This window comes from Rousettus aegyptiacus, unplaced genomic scaffold (assembly GCF_014176215.1).
Source record: "Rousettus aegyptiacus isolate mRouAeg1 unplaced genomic scaffold, mRouAeg1.p scaffold_m13_p_5, whole genome shotgun sequence".
Classification (NCBI taxonomy): domain Eukaryota; kingdom Metazoa; phylum Chordata; class Mammalia; order Chiroptera; family Pteropodidae; genus Rousettus; species Rousettus aegyptiacus.
Genome location: NW_023416308.1, coordinates 72,580,545 through 72,606,307, shown reverse-complemented (window position 1 = coordinate 72,606,307; position 25,763 = coordinate 72,580,545). Strand labels below are relative to the sequence as shown.

Here is a 25,763-nt window from a genome sequence, read left to right as displayed (position 1 = left end):
TATATCCCACATATGAGTGAAATCATATAGTTCTTGTCCTTTTCCACCTGATTTATTTCACTTAGCATGATATGCACAATATCCGTCCATGTTGTCACAAATGGCAATATCTCACCATTTTTATGTCTGAATAATATTCCATTGTATACATGTATCACTTTTTCTTTATCCAATGACCAGCTGAAGGACACTTAGGTTGCTTCCATGTCTTGGCTATTGTGAATAATGTTGCAATGAACATATGGGTACATATATCTTTACAAATAAGTGTTTTCAAATTTTTTGGGTAGCTACCCAGAAGAAGGATTGCTGGGTCATATGGTAGCTCTGTTTTTAATTCTTTAAGGAAACTCTGTACTGTTTTCCAGAGAGGCTGTACCAATTTACATTTTCACCAGCAGTATATGAGGGTTCCCTTTTTCTCTACATCCTCTCCCACATTTGTTATTTCTTGTCTAATTGATAATAGCCATTCTAACGGTCATGAGGTGGTATCTCATTGTGGTTTTGATTTGCACTTCCCTTATAGCTACTGAAAGTTGAGCATCTTTTCATGTATTTGTTGGCCACCTGTATGTCTTCTTAGAAAAAGTGTCTGCTCAGGTCCTTTGCCCATTTTTTAATTGGATTTTTTTAAAATGAGTTCTTTATATATTTTGTGTATCAGCCCCTTATCAGAGATATCACTTGCAAATATCTTCTCGTTCGGTTGGTTGACTTTTAGTTTTGTTGATTTTTTTTGTTGTGTAGAAGCATTTTGATACAGTCCCATTTATTTATTTTTGCTTTTACTTCCCTTGCCTTTGGGGTCAAGTTCACGAAAATCCCTCTGAGACTGAGGTCCTTAAGATTAGTACTTATGTTTTCTTCTATGGATTTATTATTTCGGGTCTTATATTCAAGCCTAGTTAATTTTTGCGTATGGTGTGAGATAGCAGTCTAGTTTCATTCTTTTGCATGTGGCTTTCCAATTTTCCCAACATCATTTATTGAAGAGGCTCTTTTTTACTCCATTGTATGTTTCAGCTCCTTTGTTGAAAATATTTGCCCATATATATGTGTCTTTATTTCTGGGCTCTCAATTCTGTTCCACTGATCTCTGTATCTGTTTTTCTGCTAACACCATATTGTTTTGATTATTATAACTTTGTAGTATAATTTGAAATCAGGGAATATACCTCTGGCTTTGTTCTTTTATCTCAGGATTGCTTTGGCTGCTTGCGGTATTCTGTGGTTCCATAAAATTTGAGAATTTTTTGTCTTATTTCTTTGAAAAATGCCTTTAGGATTTTGATGGAGATTGCATCAAATCTGTATATTGCTTTAGGTGATATGGTTATTTTATCTGTTAATTCTTCCAGTCCATGAACATCAAATGGAAACATTTCCATTTCTTTGAATCTTCTTCAATTTCTTTTAACCATGTCTTGTAGTTTTCAGTGTATAGGTACTTCACTTACTTTGTTAAGTTTATTCCTAGGTATTTTATCCTTTTTGTTGCAATTGTAAACAGGATTAATTAATTTCTTCTTCTGATACTTCATTGTCCATATATAGGAACACAATGGATTTTTGCACATTGATTTTGTATCCTGCAACTTCACTGTATTTGTTTATTGTTTCTAATAGTCTCTTGGTGGAGTCTTAGGGTTTTCTAAATATACAATCATGTCATCTGCAAATAGTGACAGTTTTACTTTTTTATTCCCAGTTTGGATGCCTTTTATTTCCTTCTCTCGCCTGACTGCTCTAGGTATGATTTCCAGTATTATGTTGAATAACAGTGGTGAGAGCAGGCATCCTTGTCTTGTTCATGATCCTAGAGGAAAGGCTTTCAGTTTTTCATCATTGAGTATGATATTAGCTGAGGATTTGTCATATACAGCCTTTTTTATGTTGAAGTACTTTCATTCTATACCCATTTTATTGAGAGTTAATAGTTATTAAATGTGATTTTTTTTTTACCCAGTCTGATGAAAAAAGATTTCAATTCAGAATAGCAATTTTATTCACTCAAGACCCAAAAAAGGAATATTTTCTTATGTAAAGTTTAGTAAAGCACCAAGAATAAGCTGGGCATTTATCACAGGTTCAATGGCAAGGGAGAAAAGATCCAACATTTTATTTTTAGTTACTAGTTGTTTCTCAGAGGTAACACAATGTAGTGATATAATCATTTGTCTTTGAACTAAAGATAAAGTAAAACATATATCTCATTCTGTTTTAGAGTTTTACAAGACCTTTGAGACCATATAGTTAAATTTCTTTATTTCTTCGTAATTAATACAATGGATTTGAGATTCTATCTGCTATAAGTACCTCTTCTTGAGAGAGTTCATCTTTCCATGAAATGCCCTCAACTGTCTAAGAAAATCATGGTCATTTCTATTTTTCATACATTATATGTTATGGCATGATAATTACATTTTAAAAACTGCATTTCTAAAATTCAAACATATATTCTCCTGTATGCACATTCATATGCAGTATCTCTGTCTCAGGGTGATTCTCCTTAATCAGTCTTCAAGCTATAAAAGACAGGAATGAGTAAATCTTGGAAAAGGGATAACATCTTTGATATTGTCAATTCCCAAGATGCACTGCAGATAGCGTTCAAATCCCATCCCAAAACCTCCATGTGGCACAGATCCAAATTGACGAAGGTCCAGATACCTGATTTTAAAAAACAGAATCATCACCTATAAATGCTGTATGTGATCAGACATTATAAAATAATTTTGTTTCAAAGTATTCTGTAATCATTTGTTATCATTCACATCATTGTGGCAGATCAGTCTTTTGCCTCCACAGACAGACAGATGAAGGACACAGAGAGGTTAAAGTAATCTGCCCAAGGCTACCCAGACCAACAGCAGCACACCCTTTCATTCATTCATGAACTTTGGTTACTTGATCCTTTCTAAATTATATATACATTTATATGCAGAAAACTTGTTTCATGAGCCCACAGAAAATTTTCTAATACCTTTACTAATTTTCTTCAAAATATGTTACTTTTCTATTTTTTAGTATGCTAATGATAATGATCTTTTTTTACAACCAAAATCATATTGTTCAACACACAGAAGAGAGTGCAGGGTTTTGCCTGATATATTGTAAAAAGATATGCTGTAATAGATTGGACCGTAAACTAAGCAATCAAGGGCGGGAACTGAGTTTTATTCAGCCTTTTATATCCAGTGTCTGATTTGGAGTAGATGCTTACTATATGAAAATTAATTTATTTGAAGGCACAAAAATATACTCTTGGGCACTGGAGTGAGGAGAAACTTCTAGTTCTCTGCTTTAAGCCTAGTGGAAGATGTCCAGAGTCATTTTTCTAGAATGTTAGCCTCTGAAGCTCATTCATACACATTTTATTCCAACTTAAGATGGCTAGAAATGGCTAGAAAATCGAACAGCCATGATTCAAACTCAGATTCCAATACATCAGCCTGAGAGACAGTTATTTTAGGAAAGGAAGAGGAACAGGAAGATTCTGTAAATACTTTAATGTCATTTGGTGGGAGAATTCTTGAGTTACATAATATAAAATAAGTTTATAGCTTCTTGAATGATTTGTGAAATCATTCCAGAATAAAACTTAAGTGCAATAGTTGGTAGTCATTTGGCTCCTCAAGGATAAAGACGATGACTAATCTCCCCACTGTTAATAATAATGGCTCCATGTATTGGTATTTTAGGCAGTTAAGATTAAGTACTTATCTTTTTAAAATAAAAGATTAATTGCAATTAGGTGAGTTAGAACCAAGTGAAGAGTATCTAGTATAAAACTTCAGATTAGTAAAAACCGCTAAGAATAATGGATGAAACACATTCTTAAATAATTGAAATGTTTGATAGCTGAATTAACTTCAAGTTTTACAAGGGAGGGGGGAAGGATATACTTTGATTTAATGAGAAAATAAGATAAAAGGCATATCAAACCACCTGCCACAAACACCTGCAGGATCTGAGCTTGCTGCTCTTAAAAGTCTAGCAATAGTTTGTAAGTGGTTCTAAATTTCTCATACATCGATATCAAAACACTGGCATAACGTCTGGAAACTGAATTCAGCAGAGAGATTTGGTCTGTAGAATTTTTCTTGTCTATTCTTTGATAAATGGAAAAATCCACTTCTAAGAAGCAAGTTTTCAAATGAATATGTATTTGACGGGTTGTTGTTAAATTGATTCTAGGGTAGCCGATTATAGAAGAGAGGGTACAAAATTTGTGGAACTAGCTACAGGTTTTATTTACATATGGCATGTAGAAATAGGAAGTGAGTACATTCTTTGACACCTGGGGTGGCCCCTCACAATGTGGTGGAACTAGCAGAAATCACAGCCTTAAGACTTTTAAAATTCTTTCTATCTTTAAAATATTTTGATAGCCACTTACAAAAAAATATTCAGATAATAAACATTTATATTTGGAGATCCTAACAGTTTGAAAACTTTAACTGGGAAAAGAGTAGTACTGAAATGATTAATAAAGACCAGAAAAAGCCTAAACTTATTTAACCAATAATTAAAATTTGAATATTATCTGAATATTATCTTGTAGACAGAAACTGAGGTAAAATGTATAAGTTTGCTCCATCAAGTTCATCTACCTAATAGCAAGACTCAGAACAGAAGGAAAGGAGAGAAGAAACCAGCATTTACTGAGCTCCTTCCTACTTTAGGTAGATTCTTAATCTATATTATTTCACTTCATTCTCACGATAATCCTGTGAGATAGATATTATTATTCCATTTTATAGCCAAGAAAACCAAGACTCAGAGAGATTAACTATGCCTAATGTCATTACTGGTAAGTAACAAGAGCATTCAAGGGCCATTACCTGAACCAAATTTTAAGCTTTCTGTATTTCTGAAATCTAACTCCTTCAACATCAAAAAGTGAGTGTGTAATTTGACCCTTCTTTCTTCTGAGGACAGGGAAAGAATAATATTGTTGATGTTATTATACCAAGATCCTGAAGGAGTGCTATTATAAAAACAAATAAAAAATTTGTGGATGCTGAAAAAGTACTCAAAGAAAGGGTCTGCAGAAAGAAAACCAGAACAGCGTAGGAGAAGTAAATGTACAAATGCAGGTAGGTGATCTCCTAAGTAGCTTCAGTTTCTACAGTGGGTGAGATTACTTAAGGATCACTTAGTTCAAGCCCCTGATTTCACACATAGAGAAACTGAAGCATAACAGGAACAAAATCCCAGCTCTATGTTTCTAACTGTGTTAGTCAACATCTCTAGGACTCAGGTCTGGAGTAGAAGTGAAAAGAAGATAAGAATAGTACCTAACTCACATGGTGTTATTGCGATTAAATGAGATAATATACATCAAAATTTTAACACAGTTATCTGGCACATAATAAATAATAAATACATGGCAGCTATTATTACTAGTTTTCAAGGACTCAAAGGGAGTAAGTAATCTTCTGAGAACCTGTTCATCGTTCTTAGCACTCTTCCAGAGTGCCTTGGGAATATAAGTAAAAACTGTAATGCTCAGAACAATGGCTAGAATAAGAATCATTACGGGTCCCATTCTTACCATTGGTAGGCTTCTATTAGTCCTAATCTGTAAAAGGAAAATAACAAAATTATTTCAGAGAATGACAATTAGATGAATATACTAACTACCAAACATTTGTTATGGGTCATATACTCTTTACAAAGAAGTACACACCAAAACTTGTGTTCTCAAATAACATACAATATAATTGAGTAGTTAGAACTTTGTTACATGGTAAGAAAGGTAGGTTAAATAATAGTTCCAGGTATTATCAAATAAGTGGTACAGACAATCAATACTATAGAAAGAAAGCATGATTTAGAGCTCAAAAGAGGGGGTTCATTTGAAATAAGCTAATTGTCCTATGACATAAGAAAAGCACTATTACTACTACTTAAAGTTGTTGAAAGGCACATATAAACAAGGGACACACAAACACACCTTTCATTCTATAACATTAAAACAGTGCAGATTCTCAGGCTGCCTTCAAAATATGGTTGCTAATTGGTTTTTGCCAATTCGAGAAATGTTAATAAAGTTTCAAACTTTTTGTACTCATTGACATTAATTTTAGCCTTTAAAAAAAAAGTGTTTGGCACCACAGTGTATCTGAAGTGATCAGGAGAATGAAAAATTCAAATATACAAAAATACTGAACACATAATCAGAAGTCACAGATACCTAAAAGAAGGAAACACATATATGTGTTTCATTAGGAAAGATAAATAGATATTATCAGATATTAGGTAAACATTTACTGTTATGAGGAAAGGTTTCCTGAAGGAAGGAAGCAGTAGAGAAAACAGACCAATTAATCTTTCAACAGATGAGGTTTCTTGCCATGTGCGATTTTTATGGTGCTTAAAAAAAATAACAAAAAAAAAAACAAAACAGAGAATCTTTAAATTCTTTCCATCTAAGGAGTTTGACCTTAACTTCAAATTCATGATTTTCTCAGGAGTTAGTACTCCAACTGATAAAAAAGTTCTCCCAGAACACAGTCGTCTCTTTTCTTCTGGACCCGAACCAAATAGAACAGTTCAAATAATTAGGATTACAAAACCAAGTTACCCAACAGATTTATAGATGGGGACCTTGGAAAAGACTCAACTTTTAAAGCATTTTTCCATTAGGGAAAGAAGTCCTTACAAATGGCTAATAGGATATTTTCAAACAATCATGGCTTTTCCAGGTTACTATGAAACCCAGTATTATCTGGAGAGAGGGATTATGTCTCCAACATGGGAAAGACTTTTTTTCTCTGAAGTTTGAAGTCTGGCACAGCAAAAGTGGAAACCATGGAAAATAGAGATTTATAATCTTGGTTAGTTTAGAAAGTCATTGTGGTTTGTTGGCAGACCATGAATATATATGAGTGGTACTTCAATTAGAAACACGATTCCCTACTTTTTTTCTCCAAAATATTTTCTGTGTGTTTACAGATTCATTTCCCAGGTCTCAAACAGCAAGTTAAAATAAGTTATCCAAATAGCTAAATCAAGACCCTTACACAATAGAAAACCTGAGAAAGGGAAAACTGCTTATTCTGAATGCTAGCTTAGCAGACATTTTTAGTATCTTTATTTCTCTCTGGTTCAGAGTCTGTCTCTCTTTACGTCACTATAGGAGTCTGCCAATCATAATTTAGAGTAAATAAAAAAGAACACAGAGAAGAGAAAAATCAAAATGAAGGACAAGCTTTAAGGGGGAAATCTTCCTCCCTCTCTATTATTAACTTTTTAAAAAGCCATTTCCATAGGAAGAGATACACACACAGAGTGGGCAAATTTTATTGTGGCCTTGTTTCACTTAACAGTTCCAGTCTTTAAGAAAGGAGAGCTCAGATAGGTCAAGTAACAACTTGCTCAAGGTCACTTAGAATCTGAGGTTCAGGGCTGTCAGGTGCTGAGGCCCATGACTGCCTCTGAGTGTCTCATTCCCACTTTCTGAACGTTGTTTCTTTTAGGTCTGACCAATACCTGGCCAGTCGCTGCTCTAAGAAATGGTATCGTTCCTCCCTGAGGCTTCCTCCAAAGAGCTCTCCAACTCCAGGAACCAGAAGATCAACAGCAGCAACCTAAAAAAGGGAGAAAAAGACCCCACATAAACATTATATTTTCAGGAGACTCCAACAATTGTCAACTTCTCAAGCAAGTGAACTTTTAACATTTTCACAACTAGCTGATTAACTGCTTATCAAAATCTTATTTGTTATCTGTTCATGTTCCCTGTTTCAACAACAAATGGTTAAGATTTCCGTTAGAATACATGCTACACAAATTGCAGGTGGACGGTTTCATCTTCCATCTTGCACCATTTATGCAGTGTACTTAATAAATAAAAATGTATTTTCACAAATGCAATATAAATGTGGAAAACATTAAAAATTATAAAATATTAAAAATCACCTATCACCATGCAGTAGCAATTACATTTTGGCATATTTTCTTTCAGTTTTTTTCTTATACATTTAAAGAGTAGAGGTCAAATTACATATAAAAACTTACCATTCTAATGTCTTACTAATATTATACAATAAATATTTTTCCAATGTCAGTTAAAGTACTTTGCATACTTAATGTTTTAAGAGCCATACAGCTTATCGTTTAAGAGTATCATAGTTTTTACTTAATTGCTTTTCATTTGTTGAAAATTTAGGGGTATATCTGTGTTTGTTTTCTCTTACAAATGGTGTGGTAATAGAGATTTTTCTTTAATTTGTAGTATTTTGTTAAGACATGTAAAATATGTACTGATTATTAATCAAAGAAGTATAAATTAAAACAATGAGATATCATTATGGAGTTATCAAAATGGTGAAGGTAAGAAAGCAACATCAACAAATGGATCAGAGAATGCATAAACCAACACTCTTATAGATCTGATATAACATTTCTGGTCAGCAATTTGGCAAAAGATAATTAAAAGCCTTAAAAATGCAACATGGTTTGATTCAGCAATAGCAGTTCTAGGAACTAGTCCTAACAAAACAATCAGAGATGCAAAAATAAGAGTAATGTACAGGGTGTTTATTGTAGTATTACTTAAAATGACAAGAAATTCAAGTGTCCATCTACAGATTATTAAATTTTAGACATGAATAGAAAAAACACTGACATCTATATAATGAGACATAAACTGTGTTGCCACTGTGACTTCTCTTATTTTTATTTTTGTATTTTCTATAATAATGATGTTACACTTTTGTAGTAAGAAAACAACAAAAAACTTCTAATAGGGAAAATGGTAGCTTGATATTCTAATTTGTATTTCTTCAATTACAAACAATATTTCACTTTTGAGAATGTTTATTTGCTATCTGCATTATCTTGTGAATTGACTAGTTTTTTGTGTGTGGGGGGGTGGAAGGTAGTTATTTTTAAGACCGAGAATATAAAGGCATAAAGTTAAGAAAGATTTAATGCAACATATCAAAAATTATGAATCTATAAAACATTTTAATTTTTAAATGTCACATTACATTATAAGCCCTTTTCTTAAACTTTGCCTTACTTTACTATTAAGCCATCCCCTTGTTTTAATTTCGGAACTTTTGATTGAGGTATACTTTATAAATAATTGAGATTAGTAAAGAATATAATTCAAGAATATGTCCCAAATGCTGTATACCTTATATTCATTACTATTATTACAAGAGAAAAAGTTAGGCATGATTTTCATCATTCAGCTGAATTAGAGTGAGAAAGAACAGAAATTCACTAGTAGTTTCTACTTTTACTCCACCTCCTACCACTCAATAAGCTGGTGAAGAGTGAGTGTACAAACAGGTCTTTGAAATGTGCTTGTTGACCACATCTTAGTAATTCTTCTATGAACTTGGGGGATGAACAGGCAATTATTTTAGAATGTGAATTTGATGATTCAGACATGATAGTAGGTAATGAGGTAATGAAAAAAACAGCTTTGGATAGGTGAACAAGAGAGGTTTACTAATGTGATGAAATTCTCATGGGCTATACGGTTAATAGAGTTGGACTCCAATCAGTAACCTTCAGTTACCTTTTCTATTTTCAGAGAAAGGAGAAGAGGATTCAAGGAGGTTTTTATGGCTATGAAGGGCTGGCTTCTTCATTTCCTAGTATCTTGCTTCTAGACACGGCTAAAATAAGCTAGGAGTTTAAACACATGACGAAAAATATGTTCTTAATTTCAAGCCACAATTTTTAGTTTAGAGTTAGGGTTGGAATAGAATAGACAAATAAGTGGCCCTCTGGCCTTCACTTGAAAATATGTAAAGACTGGGAACCACTACCCCCAAAATACAGTATTCCATCCTTATGTGCTCTATTAAAATGGGATAGGTATATCTAAAATCTATCATTTATTTCTAAGGTTTTGAAGTTGGGGCAATTCCAAGCCAAAAAGGAGGGCAGTAATTGCTTCTGCACATGCAAAGCTTTAAAAGGCAGAGCTAAAAAGGTCCACTGCCTCAGAAAACGATGGTGGAGAATCAGCTACCATGGAAGAACAGGAAGTAGGTAGTCCAACTGAGGCTGGTAGCCAGTGATGAAGGAATGAAGTAACCCTTGATGAGTTGTTCTGCTTTTTCTATTAGTCCACAAGCATCAAACAAGAGATCCATTTCTTGCTTGATCTTGCTGCTAATACAACTAAAAGAAGCAAAATAAACAAAAAACAAAATAAAAAAATGCTTTGGGGGAATCTTAGCACTTTTTGCAGATCTAAATCATGCCAGTTTTGAACCTTAGTTTTTTTAATGCTATTTTTTAGAGTGTAAAAGGCTCATATTTATCTTTGATTACAAACCTCCTTTAACATTTTGAGTTCACTGGAAAATTCAATATGCAACCATATTGGTTTTATACTTTTCTGTCCGGTTTTTATCTGGAATATTTGCAACTCACAGTAATAGTTGTGGAACTGGAAGCTTCTGAACTTTTTGAGTCACCTTCAAAATCTTATGTCATAGTATGATACCTACATTTTTTTTCTGAATTTCTTTCTAATCTGTCTTCCTAATAAACCAACATTCCAGAACTGGTTAAGTCCAACCACTGGATGAGGTATACAGTATACTAGCTCACATTGGCTATTATGAAATTAGTGTGATAGTTGCTATATTAGTCAGGATAGTTTATTCTGTATTAATAAACAACCCTAGAAGTTTACAACAGGGTCCCTCAATCTTAGCATTAGTGCTATTCTTTTTTTTCTTTTTGCCAGATAATTCTTTGTTGTGAGAGCCTATCCTGTGCATTGTGGAATATGTAGCGGCATACCTGGCCTTTCCTACAGATGCCAGTTGTACTCCCCTAGCTGTGACAACCAAAACTGTCTCCTGGGTTGGGAAAGAGGGAAAAATAACTCCTGAATGAGAAACACTGTTTTATATCAATGAATTGGCTTTTAAAAATTTATGCTACGTGTCCACCCTGGCTTGAAGTTCATAAAAAAACCTCTTTCTGAGGTACTGCTGACCTGTGGCAGATGGGAAAAAAAGAGCATGGATGACTATGTACTAAAAGCATTTGTCCAAAAGTAAGATATGTAGGTCACATTTGCTCACAATTCTTTGGGCAATGTAAGTCACATCCAAGTTGCTAAGCTCTTGCCAATAGGGCAGGACAGTCTAAGTTCCTCCCACCTCCGAGGGAGGAGCTGCAACTATTTATGTGTCATTAAACAGTTTACTATGTTACTTCCCCCCACCTACCTGGCCTCTTCTACTTCTACTCTCCCATCAATTCCTCATTATTAACTAGAATTAAGGTTAGAAAAGAAGTCCCCCTATTTTCTTCCTCTGTACTTTGGGAACTTTAAAAGTTTAGAAGACATCCGGGTAAATCCCATATCAGACCAAATAGTCTGAAAACTCACACTCTCAGGTGGGTGAATTTCCTGCACGTTTTCTTGACGTACAGAGTAAATCAAGGTGCATCTCCTCTTAAGAGATCTGTTTCTTTTGAATAAGGTATTCCTTTACAATGCCTCATAAATGTTCCATGACCAAAGAGTGCTATTTCTTTTTGATCAAGGATAGACTTATCTCTTTGTGAAGAAAGGTCCACCAAGCCTCATTTCTGTTCTCTTCCTCTACATAATCTCATTTACTTTAGGTTTAGTTTCCCTTCAACCATGTCAGATTCTTATACTTCCTGCTTTTCTTTTATAATGATATCCTCCAATCTACCTAGAGATTCTATATACTTTCTGAGAAGCTATAATAAAGTAAACCTCAAATATAAATAAAGACATTTATATTTGGTATACACAGAGCTTTACTTTCTTCTAATATGACTTTAAAAGTACTGAATTCCCTAACAATGACTAGAACAATCCCCTCAATTTCCATCCTTTTTGGTTGAAGTAGAGATTCTAGGTAGGATTCACCTCTCTTCTTGTGTTTCTCCCTGGTAGTTATTGGACTAATTACTAGAGAAACTATCTGATTCTCCAGGGCTCTAGTGGAGGTAAAATGCACATCCAGATAATATAAACTATGACATAAGGGTACACAAACTGCGAAAGTGGAGGGAATCACACAACTTAATCTTAAGTAATGAGAAAAACTTGGTTGGGTGTTTGCCAAGCGATAGATGGTGAGGGGATTCGAGTGCAACAGGTTGGAAACAAGCAAGTTGCCTGGAACATTAGTTGGTGATTATAATTTACTTTTAGGTGCTAGAAAGTCTGTGGTCTTTGGGCATCTGAGGCTGGCTTAAAGAGCCAGGGGTTGAGCAATCCTGTCCTTGCTTAGGGAAAGTGAGAATTCACTGGTTGTACAGTGAAATGTCCTCTTAAAATTGACTCATTTTGAGTACTTCTGTAGCTAAAATCACCATTGTGTCCCTATGAAGCTTTGGGAGGCTTGAAATAAGAGGAAGGATTTTAGTTCTGCTATTTGTTCACTCCCACACAGATAACAATGAAGACTAAAAATCATTTTACTATACTTTTTACTAACTTCTCTACTCTTAAACAAAACTTACTCCATTTTGGGCACATCTTCTAGGCCAGAATGCTGCCTGCCATACCTTCCTCCACTATGTATGAGTTTTGACTTTGCTTGAGTCACACAGCTGCATTTGCACACTGTCTAGAAATAGTTTGTATTGGTATTCAAGCTGAACAAGCTCTGGTCTCTATTTATGACACTCCATTTTAACTCTTACTCTTTTGATTCCAATCAATGTACTGAAAATAAAACTCAGACCTTGAATTAAAAAACAGACCTTGAATTAAAAAACAAATGGGCTAGATAGGAACAAGGCCTTTAATACATTACCTTTTCCATGCCAAGTTCAAAGAGAAGGGGAAAAAAAGTTGAATGTCCCTTCGTCTGCTACCCCTCTTCCTACTTATCTCAGTATTTTTAAATATTGACTAAAAACACAAATTGAACACCTCCCTATTCTCATAAGCTTCTAACAGGCTGCCACCAACAATGGAGCAACATTACATACTATTATCAAAAGCAGAAGAATGTTCCATAAACCATAGAAACATGTTTGTGGTTTCAGTCTCTGTAAGCTTTTGCTCTAACTGCTGACACAGTTTTGTGCCCCTAAAAACAATGTGGCATAGCTAAGAAACAGAGCCATCCAGATGTGATAGCATAAAGATTCAGATGGGCTGCAGGTAGCAATGACCGAAAATGGAATTTGTCTAGTAAAATGGCTAGCCTGAAACATTCTAGATGGACTGAAATGCATACTTTCAACTTTGACATAAATATTCCAGGATAGTCATTAGTCCTAGATATGGGGAAAATTGGCAATTCTTTTAATCACTATTACTGTTGGTTTGAAGTTCAAGCTTTTTTGATGCAGGTCAGTTAATTAGCCACAGCCCAAGGGATATCCCTTGGTTGAGTATTCTTCCTTCCAAGTTGACTTCACATTATGTATTTTATTGAATGCCCAATAAATGCTTAATTTTTATGATTTGCTAAGTAATACTGATACAATTTTTAAAATGAGAACATTATCTGGGGATCTTGGTATCTCATCAAAAACTGCTGAGCAGTCACTTTTTCCTAATCACACATGGTTGGAATGAATGGATAGTCTTCTCTGTAAAGCCATTTCCCTTGCTAAATATTTGCTTTTGGGGAAATTACTCAGGGATCCAGACACAGGGGCATATGGCATTTTGCATTTTTGCTTGGATTCATTTTATTTAGGTCCATGATCTGTTCCCTTCAAATTATCAAATATGTTTGGTAATTTACAAATTTTTCTTATATATTCAAATGAGGAAAAACTTAGGCTACCTGAATTCAAAGAAACTTAGAGTTGGTTAGTAGGAGGTTACTTAATCTAATTCCCTGATGTTATGGAGGGAAAGATTGAGGCTCACAGATTGGAATAACCTGCCTTACATCATATAGCTAATTAGTAAGAAAGCCGAATTTCAAACCCAGCACTACTAACTTCTTATTTTTATAGATAGTGTAGTTTTCATTATAACAAAGTGCAGACTTTCTTTTTCTTTTTCTTTTTGGTGTGTATGTGTGTGTTTTGAAGTGAGGAGGAGGAAAAAGAAAGAAAAAGAAACTATAATTGTAAAAAGATATCATTTTACTATTATTACCTCTGGCCAAACATTTATAGATTGCATCATGTCCACTGTAAAAAATCTTGCAACCCTACCCACAACCTGTTATTACTAAAAGAAACAGAATTTAGTTATCTGGCCAAAAGTCTGTTTGTTTACCACTAAAAAAAATAAAGTAGAGGTGGAAGCAGGCACTTTAAACAAATGGGTTGAAAAGAAATCTAGGTTGCAAATGAATCAATGTTATAATCCATGTATAATATATATAGTTTAGATTACATTTTAATAATTTAGCTCTGAGAAACTATATGCTATAGTACTGCATACATTACAGAAGTACACTAAAGTCTCATTATAATGCCTTCAGGTTTCAACCTGTGAGACATCACTAGAGACTTGTCATAATGAAGGCCTCCTGATCTTTTTAAAAGTAAGGAATGTTTGTGACTGTGGTCTATGAGAGAAATACCTTTTAAGGAACCCTATATAATACCCTGTTATGATGTGGCAACACACATACACACAAATATTTTAACATTATTGTGTTTTATCACAGTAAAAATTTTATCAAAATTTAAAATGAAAGAGAGCTTCACATTATTGACTACCTACTATCCCAAACACTGTGCTAAGTATTTTTAATGTATTATCTAATATAATCCTCATAACTCTGGAAAATATTATTATCTTATTTTTATAGATTGGGAAACAACAACTCAAAGAAATTAGATGCTTTGTCTAAGATCACATAGTTCATAACACAGAAACCTGGGAATTGAACCCAAGGGTGTTTGATTCTAAAGCCACTGGACTATTCTTAATGCCCTGTTGCTATTACTCAAATTTAGAGTAAAAGCTGAAATTTTCAGAAATTTCCTTAGCAAATCAAGTCACTTACTCACTCCTTGTCCTACTATTAAGTGTCTAAAAGTATGTTGGGCTCAAGTCACTCATCCATCTAATCACTTATCCATCACCAAATATATATAAAGTGCCTGCTATGTCCCGTGCATTATACTAGGCATTGATGAGTGAAAAAGAGGTCCTCAAGTCCTTTGGCATAGAGGAAAGAGTCATTAATTAAATAGTCATACAAATAAATGTAAAATTACAACTGTGTTAAGTATTATGATAACTTAAGAGTTAGTAGCTCTGGATCAGAAATTTAATATGATACCACTGTAGCGTCTAACAAGGTCTGATTCAGTCTGGAGGATCAAGGAAGGTTTCTCTGGGGAAATGATGACTGAGTAGAGATCTGGAGAATAATTAAAATTACTTAAGTGAAGAACATTATTCTAGATTGAGGGAACAATATGTGCAAAGATCCTGTGGTGAGAGAAGGCAATGTATTTCTGAAGACATGGAAGAAGGGCGGTGTGGATGTAGCCGAGAGAGCAAAGAGAAGTACCACAGTATATCAGGCAAGGGACAGGAGCAGCTAGGTTGCACTAGGGCTTGTAGACCATGTAAAGGATCTTAACTTTTATCCTAAAAGCAGTGGGAGGCCACTGAATGGTCTTAAGATGGGAGATAACATGAACAGATTTACATTTTCTAAAAGCTCATGCTAAAATGGGACAACTCACCCAGAAGAAGAAAGAGTGGATACAGGAAGACAGTTCTGAGGCTACAGAATTAGTCTTGGCAAGAGATGATGGTATCTTAATCTAAAAAGGTAAAAGTAGAAATCAAGAGAAGTGAGTGGATGTGAGATAATTTTAGGGGTATAAAAATGACAGAACTCAGTAATAACTTGAATGTGGGAAGTGAGAGAGACAGAGATTTCAAAAATGACTCAGTTACTTGGTTTGTGTGATTAGATGAACAGAGAATATTTAAAGAAGATCGAATTTGGTGGGAGGAGGAAAGAAGAGGAGAAATCCTGGGGTCAGTTTGGCTATATTAAGTTTGAGATGCCTTTGAAATATGTAAATGACATAAGATGAATCCAGAGCTCAAGGTAGAAGTATGGATTAGAGATATAAATTTCTGAGTTGTCTGAAAGAAAATAGTGAACTGCAGGTACAGATGGAGTCGCCCAGGAAAAGAAAAGAAAACCCAGAATGGAGCCTTGAGAAATTCCAACATCTTATGGATTAGTAGAAGAGGAAGAACCTGTATAGGAGATTGAGAAAGAATAACTCACTGAGTAAGGAGGAAAACTGGGAGATGTCACAGAAGCCAAGCGAGAAGAAAATTTTAAAGATAAAAGTCATTAATAGTGCTGACTAATGCTGAGAGGTAAAGTAAAATGAAGACGTAAAAGTTTTTCAGATTCAATAATATGACAATTATAAGTGATCCTAGAGAGAGCTACTTCAGTGGTAAAATAGGGGCGGAAGTTGTATTAGAGGGAATGAGAAATGAGTGGTAGATGTCACTGTAGTTATGAAAAACTCATGTGCTACCCTGAAGAAGAGTTTTGTTTCAGAAAGCAAAACTTATACAGAGACTACAAAAAAACAGACATAATGCTACCAGTCTTACTCATTCTTTAAACACTGGAGAAATCCAGGAAAGGAAGGCTCAAGGTGACTGAGTAACTCAGGAAATTCTTTACAGAAAAGGCAAGCCTTTAGCAGAGTATTTAAGAAGTGCAAAACTGGATGAATGAAAAGTGCTCCATCTGGGGAAATTACATGAAAAGAATATGGTCTGTTGGGGTGGGAGGAGATAGAAGTGAAATGGGGTAGAGTGATAAAAAAAAAAAAAAGGAGACAGAGATAGACATAGTACTATGTTTGGTGATGTAGGCCAAATACTGAACTATTTAGGATTGAATAATGTATGCCCTAGTCTCTTATATTTTTTGCTGCCAATTCATTTCTCAAAATCAATTATACCGAAGGATCGGTAGGGAAAAGAAAAATAAGAATCAAAGATCAATTGTGTTGCTCATTAGATGTGAAAGGTGGGGACGAGTAAAATTGATGGCTAAAATGTAACTTAATATTTGTGATTCTGAGGCAGTGGGATAGAGTGGAAAAGAACACAGACCTCAGCGCCAGATACAATCAGGTTTGAATACTCGGTCACTTACTACCTATGTAGCTTTGGGAAATGCAATTTCTCTCTTTGCACCTCAGTTTTTCATCTGTAAAATGGGAGAAGCAATCAGTTTCTTGGCAAGGTTGTGTCAGGATTTAAGAGATGAGATGGTAATGCTTGCCTCATTGGAATCTACTAATTGGTGGCTACTATCGTTTCAGTAATACTATAAGAGAAAACAGGAAATAAACTCAAAGAGATAACCTTGTATATCTAAGACGGGGAAATTATATTTACTGGAGAGCCTTGATCTACGTTTTTCTACTAGTATTTATCTAAAGACAGGTGAAAAGAACCAAATAGCAAAGTTTAGTTTTTGGACCTTTTTTGAGATAAACATGTTTGTATCACAGACTTTTGTAATTAATGATATTAAGTATGTAACTATTCAATAGTTAAACATATTCTTTTTTCATACAACTGATAATTTTATACGATAGAAGAGACAAAAAATAAATAAATAAAAAGAAGGAAAAAGTGAACCAAAGAATAAAAAAGCAACTAAAGTTAAAGGTGATAAAAGAATAGAGGATAAGAAAGGCTAAAGAGAGCAGAGAGACAGAGACAAGAGACAGACAGAACAGAATGACAGAAGCCGCCCAAACCTCTATGATCCCTCCAGAGCCCTTCCTTCACTATTTCTATTTGAGAGTCAAACCATGTATTCTAAGCCAGCTCTGCCAAGCTCGTTCTTCCTTTGCCTGATCATGCCACTGCTATCATCTCTTGTCCAGCATTCTCCCCAACTTCTGTTGTTTCCTAACCAGTATTCAACTTGAGGGAAGACCTGGCACTGCCATACAGTGCTCTTGGCTACTTTCTCTAGGTTATTTAAAAAATAAAACTAAACATACTTACAGTTGCATCTGCTAAACTAAGAAGGACATCTTTGCCATAGATATGAGGGAATATGTTTATAGAACATTGGGGTCCTCTTTGAGAACACTTTTTTAGAGGTGCCTTTGATAAACTTTATCATTTTAAGAGATATAGAGTGATCGATTTAAGAAAATACGCCAAAGGATAAATGAAATTAAAACAAGGAAAAAAAGCCAGACTCTGAGATGACTAACCCCAATTTATTTAGTGTCTTTTCTTACTGTGTGTTGAGGGCCATCTTCATTATCCCTCATGTAGAAAGGCTTGAGTGCTAATGGATAATTAATGACAAAGACTGGGATGTTGCCACAGTGCTTCACCAGGTACTTCTCATGTTCAGTATGTAGATCAATACCCCACTGTAACAAGAAAAAAAAAAAATTACCAAAGGAGAAGACAGAGTTGAAATAAACAATGCAGGACCTGAAAATAACCTGTATCATTTCCAAGCGCTTCCTCTCCCTAAGGATCAGTAATGTGTGGAGCTGTCTGCTGAGGTTACACAGATAATTAGAGAGAGGCATGTGTTAACAAGAACATCCAAAGGCCTGGAAAGATGAAGCTGAAACTAGCAGATAAATACTATGCTTTCTGTCCCCCATTTCAGGGAGCAGCGTTTAGCAGATGAATAGCATCTGCAGGAAAACAAAGTGCACTTTCCATAGTGTATAAAAACTGACTTCAGAATCATTGTTTTTATTAATATTGCCTAGAGCTTCTTCTACAGTTACCGCTCCTAAGTCTCAGGAAATTAAATGATGAAAGATAATATTTCTAATATTGAGTCTGGCTAGATAGCTTCTCTCTGTGAATGTTTTTTTAATAAAAGAATCAACTGATATATCAGATGCTCTTTGATGAATATTTAATAACATAGTTCATCTATTTATTCAGCAAATACTAATGTGCCTATTAAATCTCAGGTACCATGATAGGTATTGGATATAGTGGTAAGAAAACCAGAATCCATAACTTCATTAAGTTTCCAGAGTAGGAGACAAACATTAAATACAAAATTATACAAAGAACTTAATTGATTATAAATATAACAAGCACAGGGAACTATTATAACCTATATGAGGATCTGACTAAACTTAGGATGGGACTTGTATAAGGAACAGTTTGAGAATAAAGGTGTTACATTCTTAACATTATCTTATTACTCCTACTTGTATGGCAATATCTTAATTAGAGGGGAAAAAAAGCACTGGCGTAGGAATTAGGAGACTTGCCTCTAATATTATGCGCATGTCCCTGAATTATGTGGCCTCTCAGGACCTAAATCCTTGCCAATAAAATAAAGAAGTTCTTAAAAACAAAACAAAAACAAAATAACTGTGTTTTTCAATGTGTATCACAAATCAGAAGGCTCTATAATGTTCAACAGAAAAAGAAACCTGTTTAATGTGTTGTCTAAACTTGACCACATAACTTCTTTTGTCTGCCATCTGTTAACATCATTCAAAATATACTTTGGGAAACACTGAACTAGTTGATTTCTACACTAATAGTCTATGATTGTCATTCTTTTTAAGAATTTTCATCTTCCTAAACTTGGGAAACTTCTTTATAATCCTTTAGTCACTGCTATTCCAAATAATATGATTCTACTTAAAAATTATTTTTCATTCTAAATATTTCAGCAAAGTTGAACAAACATCAAAAAAAGCCAATGTATAGATAAGCAAATCTTGTACACTGCTAATAAGAGAAATAAGATAATTTTAAATAATAAGATAAAAACAAGAGGGAAACATTTTTATTCTCTCTCTCTCCCTCACTTCCTCCCCCCCTCCTATTCTTCCCCTCCCTCCCTCCCTCTCTCTCTTTCTCTACCTCTGGGGTGAAGGTGAAGTTCTGGGATGCTTGCTTTAAAATCTCCACTGCTTCAGTGTAAGAAATGCTGGAAAGAAACAGAGTAAAAGCAGAGAAAGGTCAATACAATGGGCTGTTGTTAACGAGTCCACTGAAAACTAGAAAACGCCTATTCACATATAGTTTTTGAGATCACAAATGAGTATTAAATGATTATTGAGAAATCAGGAATTAAGGTTGATGTAGCTCTATGAGAGTCCTACCAACATGAAGATAAGTGGTCATTCAATAACCCCACTCCTGATCTACTTGCAATATACACAGAAGAGCTAGTCACTTAAGCAAGTGAAGATTTTCTGAGTTTATGCTATGCCAATTCCATAAGTATGAAATACTGAGGCTGGAAGAGCAAAGTCTTTCTTTAAGTCATCATTCATTCATTCAGAAACATATATCGAGCACCTTTGTGCTAAGCATTACTCAAAGAACTAGAGATACAGTAAATAAAAACAAAGGCCCTGTTTTTATGGAGTCAATATCCATGTGTGTGCGTGTGTAGGGGGGAGGCAGTTAGTTGGGGGAGAAAGATAAACAAATAAACATAAATAATATAATGCCAAAGAGCTAATGGTGCTGTAAAGAAAAATAAAACAAGGTAAGAAAACAGAGAGTGTTTGAAGGTGCCTCCCTGAGTTGGTGACATATGAACAGAAATCTGCATGAAGTAAGGAAATGAGCCATATAAATATCTGGGAGGAAGTATTCCAGGCAAAAGGAACAGCGAGTACGAAGGCCTAAAGTGAGGCCTGAGCTTGGCTCATTCAGGGAACTAAAATTTCAATGTGCCCATAGTATACTGAATAAGGGGAAGAATGTCAGGAAATTAGATAGGAAAGGTAGTTACAGGACAGAGCCTATAAACTCTTTCAGGGCACAGTAAGGGCTTTTTAATACATTCTAAGCATTGCTTAAGACTGTTTAGGAAAAAAATCATTGGTTACCACAGTAAAAACCCTCATGCCTAAATCAAGCCAATCCAAGGATTTACTTTAACTGTTTGAGTAGGTAATATATGCACATAGTTTTGAAAAAACAAGATGTGTAAAAGAGTATAGATCTCCCTTTCCTCCCTGTCCTATAGCTACCTAGTAGTTGCTCTCTTCACATACAATCACTGTTCGTGGTTTCTGTATATCCTGCCAGGGGGTTTGATACAACCATAAGCAAATATTAATATACAATCTCCCCCTTTTTATGGATGGCAGCCATAACACATACCATCAACACTCTTTTACATAATTGCTTATTCAATAATATACCTTGTAGATCTTTCCTTATCAGTATATGAAAAGCTTCATTTTTGAATTATTATTACATAATATCCCTTTTTTTAGATGTATCCTAATTAGTTTACCCAGTCATCTATTGATGAATAGACATTTTAGCTGTTTCCGATCTTTTGCTATTATATATCATGACTACATAAACCTATTTTATGCTATCATAAATTATCCTTATATACTAATTTTGCACATGAAAAAATGGAATTGTTAGATGAAGGGTATTGCTTTGCAGTTTTTATATACTTTGAAAGACATTGCCAGATACTGCTCCCCTTTTACAGGGTTATACTATGTCCACCGATATTATATGAAAATGTCAATTTCACTAGGTCTTCTGCAACAGTATTTTGGATGATTAAAAACAAAAATCTACAAGCTTACTGAAGGACTGTGAGCTCAAAAAATAATTTATCCAACACAAACTTATTCTCTGAAGCAAAAATGAAGTTTATACCTGTAATAACTAACTAGAAGGAGTTGTGTCTTATAGTACACTATATCACTCAAAGCTATGTTTTGAGTGATAAGTTTTTTCTAAGATGAAAAATTATATTCAAATTAAAATGTAGTATTAAATAACAGGTAACTTCTAAGGTAAGAATGGTGGTAGTGTTGACAGTAGTAATAATTTTTAAACGAGCATCTTACAGAAGGGAAACTGAAATTTAAAGAGGACCAGTAACTTGGCAAAATCATTCATGTAAGTAGTAAACCTGATGTGCCAATTTCAGAGTCCAAGCTTTTAACTGCTAAGATAATGCCTAAACCACTTGTAGTTTCATGTGTTCAATTCAAACAAAAGATAACGGGCTCCGGGTTCTCCCTCTGATTCTATTACCACCACTAGCTATGTAGATGATCACTTCACCTTAACAGAAGCATTTTACGAATTTTGTAATGTGCTATACAAACATTAAAAAATTAAGTGTTTGCATTTGTAAAATAAGGAGATTGGACTACATTATTTAAAGTTCTTATCTGCTTAGACATTGTATTGTTCTAGTCCACCACTAGTTGATATGATCTCATTATACTGAAAAATATAAAAGCAGTCAAAATGAAAAGCATGAGGATTTTGTGCCATTGATATGTTACTGTTACATTAAGAAAAAATGACTCTCATGTCTAAATATCTCTTGTAATTCTCGATCTTCTTCCCTACTCCCCCCCTACACCTTAAGTTGAGGCACAGCTTTCAAGTTCAAATTACAGTTCTGATACTGGATATCCTTAATGGCCTTCAACTTTCTCCACTAATTTTTCTTGATATGTATACAGAATACTTCTTCTCCTTCCCAGAAACTATTTCCAAAATGCTTTGAGGAAAGGAGAAGACACAGACATCATAAAATTGCATGAAACAGTATCAAATTACCTTCATATTTCAAATTTTTTATTGTTGAATGAAGAAAATTATCCTGAAGCTGTTAGAGTAAAACTGCTTTGTTAAAGAGATCATTATTAGCATTCTTGGCCTCAAATTCACACAGATAAATGAAAATAAAAAAGTAAATACTCTACAGATTAAAAACCTTAATACTATAAAGGAAATATAAAATAATTAAATTCCATTTCTGCTTGATAAAGGCTAAATTCAATTACTACACAGATTCTTTAAATATTATTACATAAGACAGTCATAACAAGTAGTCAAGTGTACTATTTATTTGTAATAGTACAAGTCATATGGTATCATGTGTGTGTGTATTTTGGAGAGTATCTCAATTCTAATTTATCATGCTCAGGTCTTCTCTCATATCTTCTCATAGCTGTTAAACATCTCTGGTTTCAAAGACTGGCAACCACCCTGCCCCCCCCATGTCATTTATGTATACGTATACCCCTCTGGTGTTCAGTTCTCTTTTCATTTCTAGCCCCTGGAACTCCTACTTTCTAATGAACTCAACAATGCATTTAAAAAGATTTTATAATATTTTAACAAATATTTTTATATCTTTAGTAGCAGGAGTGTTTCCGAGTTTCTAGTCTGACATATTGCTTAAACAGTATGGTCATTTAATACTTTCAACAAGACAGCCAAATTATCACTTTAGGGATGAGAAAACAAGTTCAGGAAGGTTAAAGATTTACTGTTAATCAGTTTCATAGTTGTAATGAAATATTCATGTAAATATTGAACTATTCATCTTTTTCTCTAGATTTTAAATTGCATAATAGGAGCAATTCATGTCTATTTTCACTACTGAATCCTCAATGACTGGCACAGTGCCTAACTCATAGCAGTCCATAAGTATATGTTGAAAAATATTAATTTATTCATTAATAGCTAGTTAAGTGGCAGAGCCAAGATAAGAATCCAGGTCCTCTGAATCACAGTTGACTACACCAACTGTCTAAAGTAAAAAGAGATATGAGTTAATAGGAAACTTCAGGGGGAGGACTTAGTCTAAGGAAGACCCTCACTCCCATGGTTACTCAAATGTCATTTATTCATTCACTTAGTTATTCAGTAAATATTTACTGAGTTCCTGTTAGAGGCACTATGCTAGGCAATGAGAGTAGAATAGTTAGCAAAATAAACAAATCATTGACCACGCAGAGGTGACATACACTGAACAAATAATAATCACACATATAAAAACCTCAACCATGATGTATGCTGTGCGGCATGGGTGAGGGTGATAGCAATGACTGATATGGCACACCTCCTGAAGCCATTTCCCAGCCTTAGAATTTTACAGACATGGACTTCAAAGCACAACAGTTTAGTGATATACAAAGGTCTTAAGGACAGTGGGGGAGCCACAACTACTCTAGCGTTAATTCCAGTGCCCTTTTCAAATACATAAAGGATAGTGGCTAAATGCATGAGGTTTGAAATCAGATAAATAAGAGTTTGACTCCCCATTTTATCTTTCATCACTTAATCTCTTTGAGTCGATTCTTCATCTATAAGATGGCAATAATAACTACTGATAGAGTTGTTGTGAAGATAAATGAACCACTAATGTATGTAAAATTTATCACTGTCTGGTACACAGTCAATATTCAATAAGTGGTGGATATATTTTCCCCCCTCTAAGATCTAATTCATTAGATGGAAGCTACATAACTTCTCTTAAGATCTCCCTGGTTTTGTCACGAGCACAGATTCTTTGGGATGCCCAAATTACTTCTTTCCTTATCTACTTAATTGCTTTTATCAATGTACTTATGCTCAGAACTCTCCTGTGAACTTCAGATCTGTCCACTCAAATTGCCTACCCAATATCTAAAACTGGATGTCTAAATGCTTCTTGATCTTAACCTGATGATGATGATCCCGATACCATGCCCTCTCTTCCCCCAAACTCCCAGCTACTCTATGGCTTTCCCAATCTCGGTTAATGGCAACTCCATTTTTACAACCATGTAAAGCAAAAGCACTGAAGTCACCTTTGACTTTTCTCTCAAATCCTGTTTGCTCTATCTTTAAAATATATCCAGAATAGAACAACTTCTTTCTACCTCCATTGTCACTACTCTAGTCTGTAATGGTTAATTTTATGTGTTAACTTGGCTTGGCTAGGGTAACCAGGTATTTAATAAAACATTGTTCGGGATGTCCCTGTAAAGATTTTTTTTTAACTTTTTTTGGATGAGTTTAACATTTAAATCAGTGGACTCTGAGTAAAGCAGATTACCCTCCATAATGCAGGTGGGCCTCATCTAATTAGCTGGAGACCTTAACAGAACAAATACTGGCCTCTCCCAAGAGGGAATTCTGCTTCTAGACTTGAACTCTTCCCTGCGGGACTACTCCATTAGATTTAGAACTCGCCGAGCCTCCACAACTGGGTGAGCTAATTCTTCAAAATAAATCTTCTTCTCTACATATACACCATGTTGGTCTTGTTTTTCTGGAGAACCCTGATTAATACATGGTCCAAACCATCATTTCCTCTCACTTAGATGGCTGTAATAATCTCCTAGTGGGTTTTCTGCTCTCACTCTTTTCCTGCTACAGCTTTTTCTTAATAAGAGGCAAGAGTGATCCTATTCCTCCACCTCTGCTGCCTTGTTATTCATTCAGGTTCAATGATACATTACTTTTAATTTGTAGCCTGAGGTCTGGGATGACACCCAAAATTCCCAGCTCAATCAATCTACCAAGTTTTTCTTATTCCCCTCCTCAAGGATAGGTTAGATTTTTTATTAGAACAAAACCTTCCTAAAATTTAAAGATTGTGAGTGAAGAATGATATCAACTTATTTTCAAAAACAATTTTCTACTCATCTGAGTATCAAACTTACTTCCTAAACACACTGTAAATACACTGAATACTAAGTCTTATATGTCTATTTGGTTAATATGGTTGGTGGACTAACAACTAGTCCAATATCAAGTACTATAACAGAATTATAGTGGAAATGAAGCAATAATATCTGTGTTACCTTAAAACACAGATCTTTAGGTTTAAAAAAAGCATAAAAAAAGCCAGTTTAGAATGTACTATCAGAATTTTAGTAAGTGAAGGTAAAGAAGAAATAGGAGACTGAAACAGAAAAACTGAGAGGCAGACATTATATGTATCAATTTTAAGTATTTTTTTTAATTAAGCTAAATTTTGATTACTAATGTCAGTATTAGTTTGAATTGCATTAATAGTTAACGA

General features: G+C 34.5%; 1 protein-coding gene across 2 annotated transcripts in view; it reads right to left on the bottom strand.

The window, feature by feature from the left end:
• Window positions 1-2,042: 2,042 nt before the first annotated feature.
• The window catches only part of NARS2 (asparaginyl-tRNA synthetase 2, mitochondrial), a 98,713-nt gene continuing 74,992 nt past the window's right edge, over window positions 2,043-25,763 (bottom strand). The window contains exons 10-14 of one of the 2 annotated variants that reach the window (XM_016161566.2): window positions 19,826-19,892; window positions 18,211-18,348; window positions 7,501-7,598; window positions 5,561-5,587; window positions 2,043-2,673 (exon numbers count right to left, since the gene is read on the bottom strand). In XM_016161566.2, coding sequence (XP_016017052.2) covers window positions 2,529-2,673; window positions 5,561-5,587; window positions 7,501-7,598; window positions 18,211-18,348; window positions 19,826-19,892 — 475 coding nt within the window. In that variant the 3' untranslated portion in view covers window positions 2,043-2,528. Of the gene's footprint in view, window positions 2,674-5,560; window positions 5,588-7,500; window positions 7,599-18,183; window positions 18,349-19,825; window positions 19,893-25,763 lie in introns of those variants that run through there. The other variant, XM_016161567.2, reaches the window with a different exon arrangement.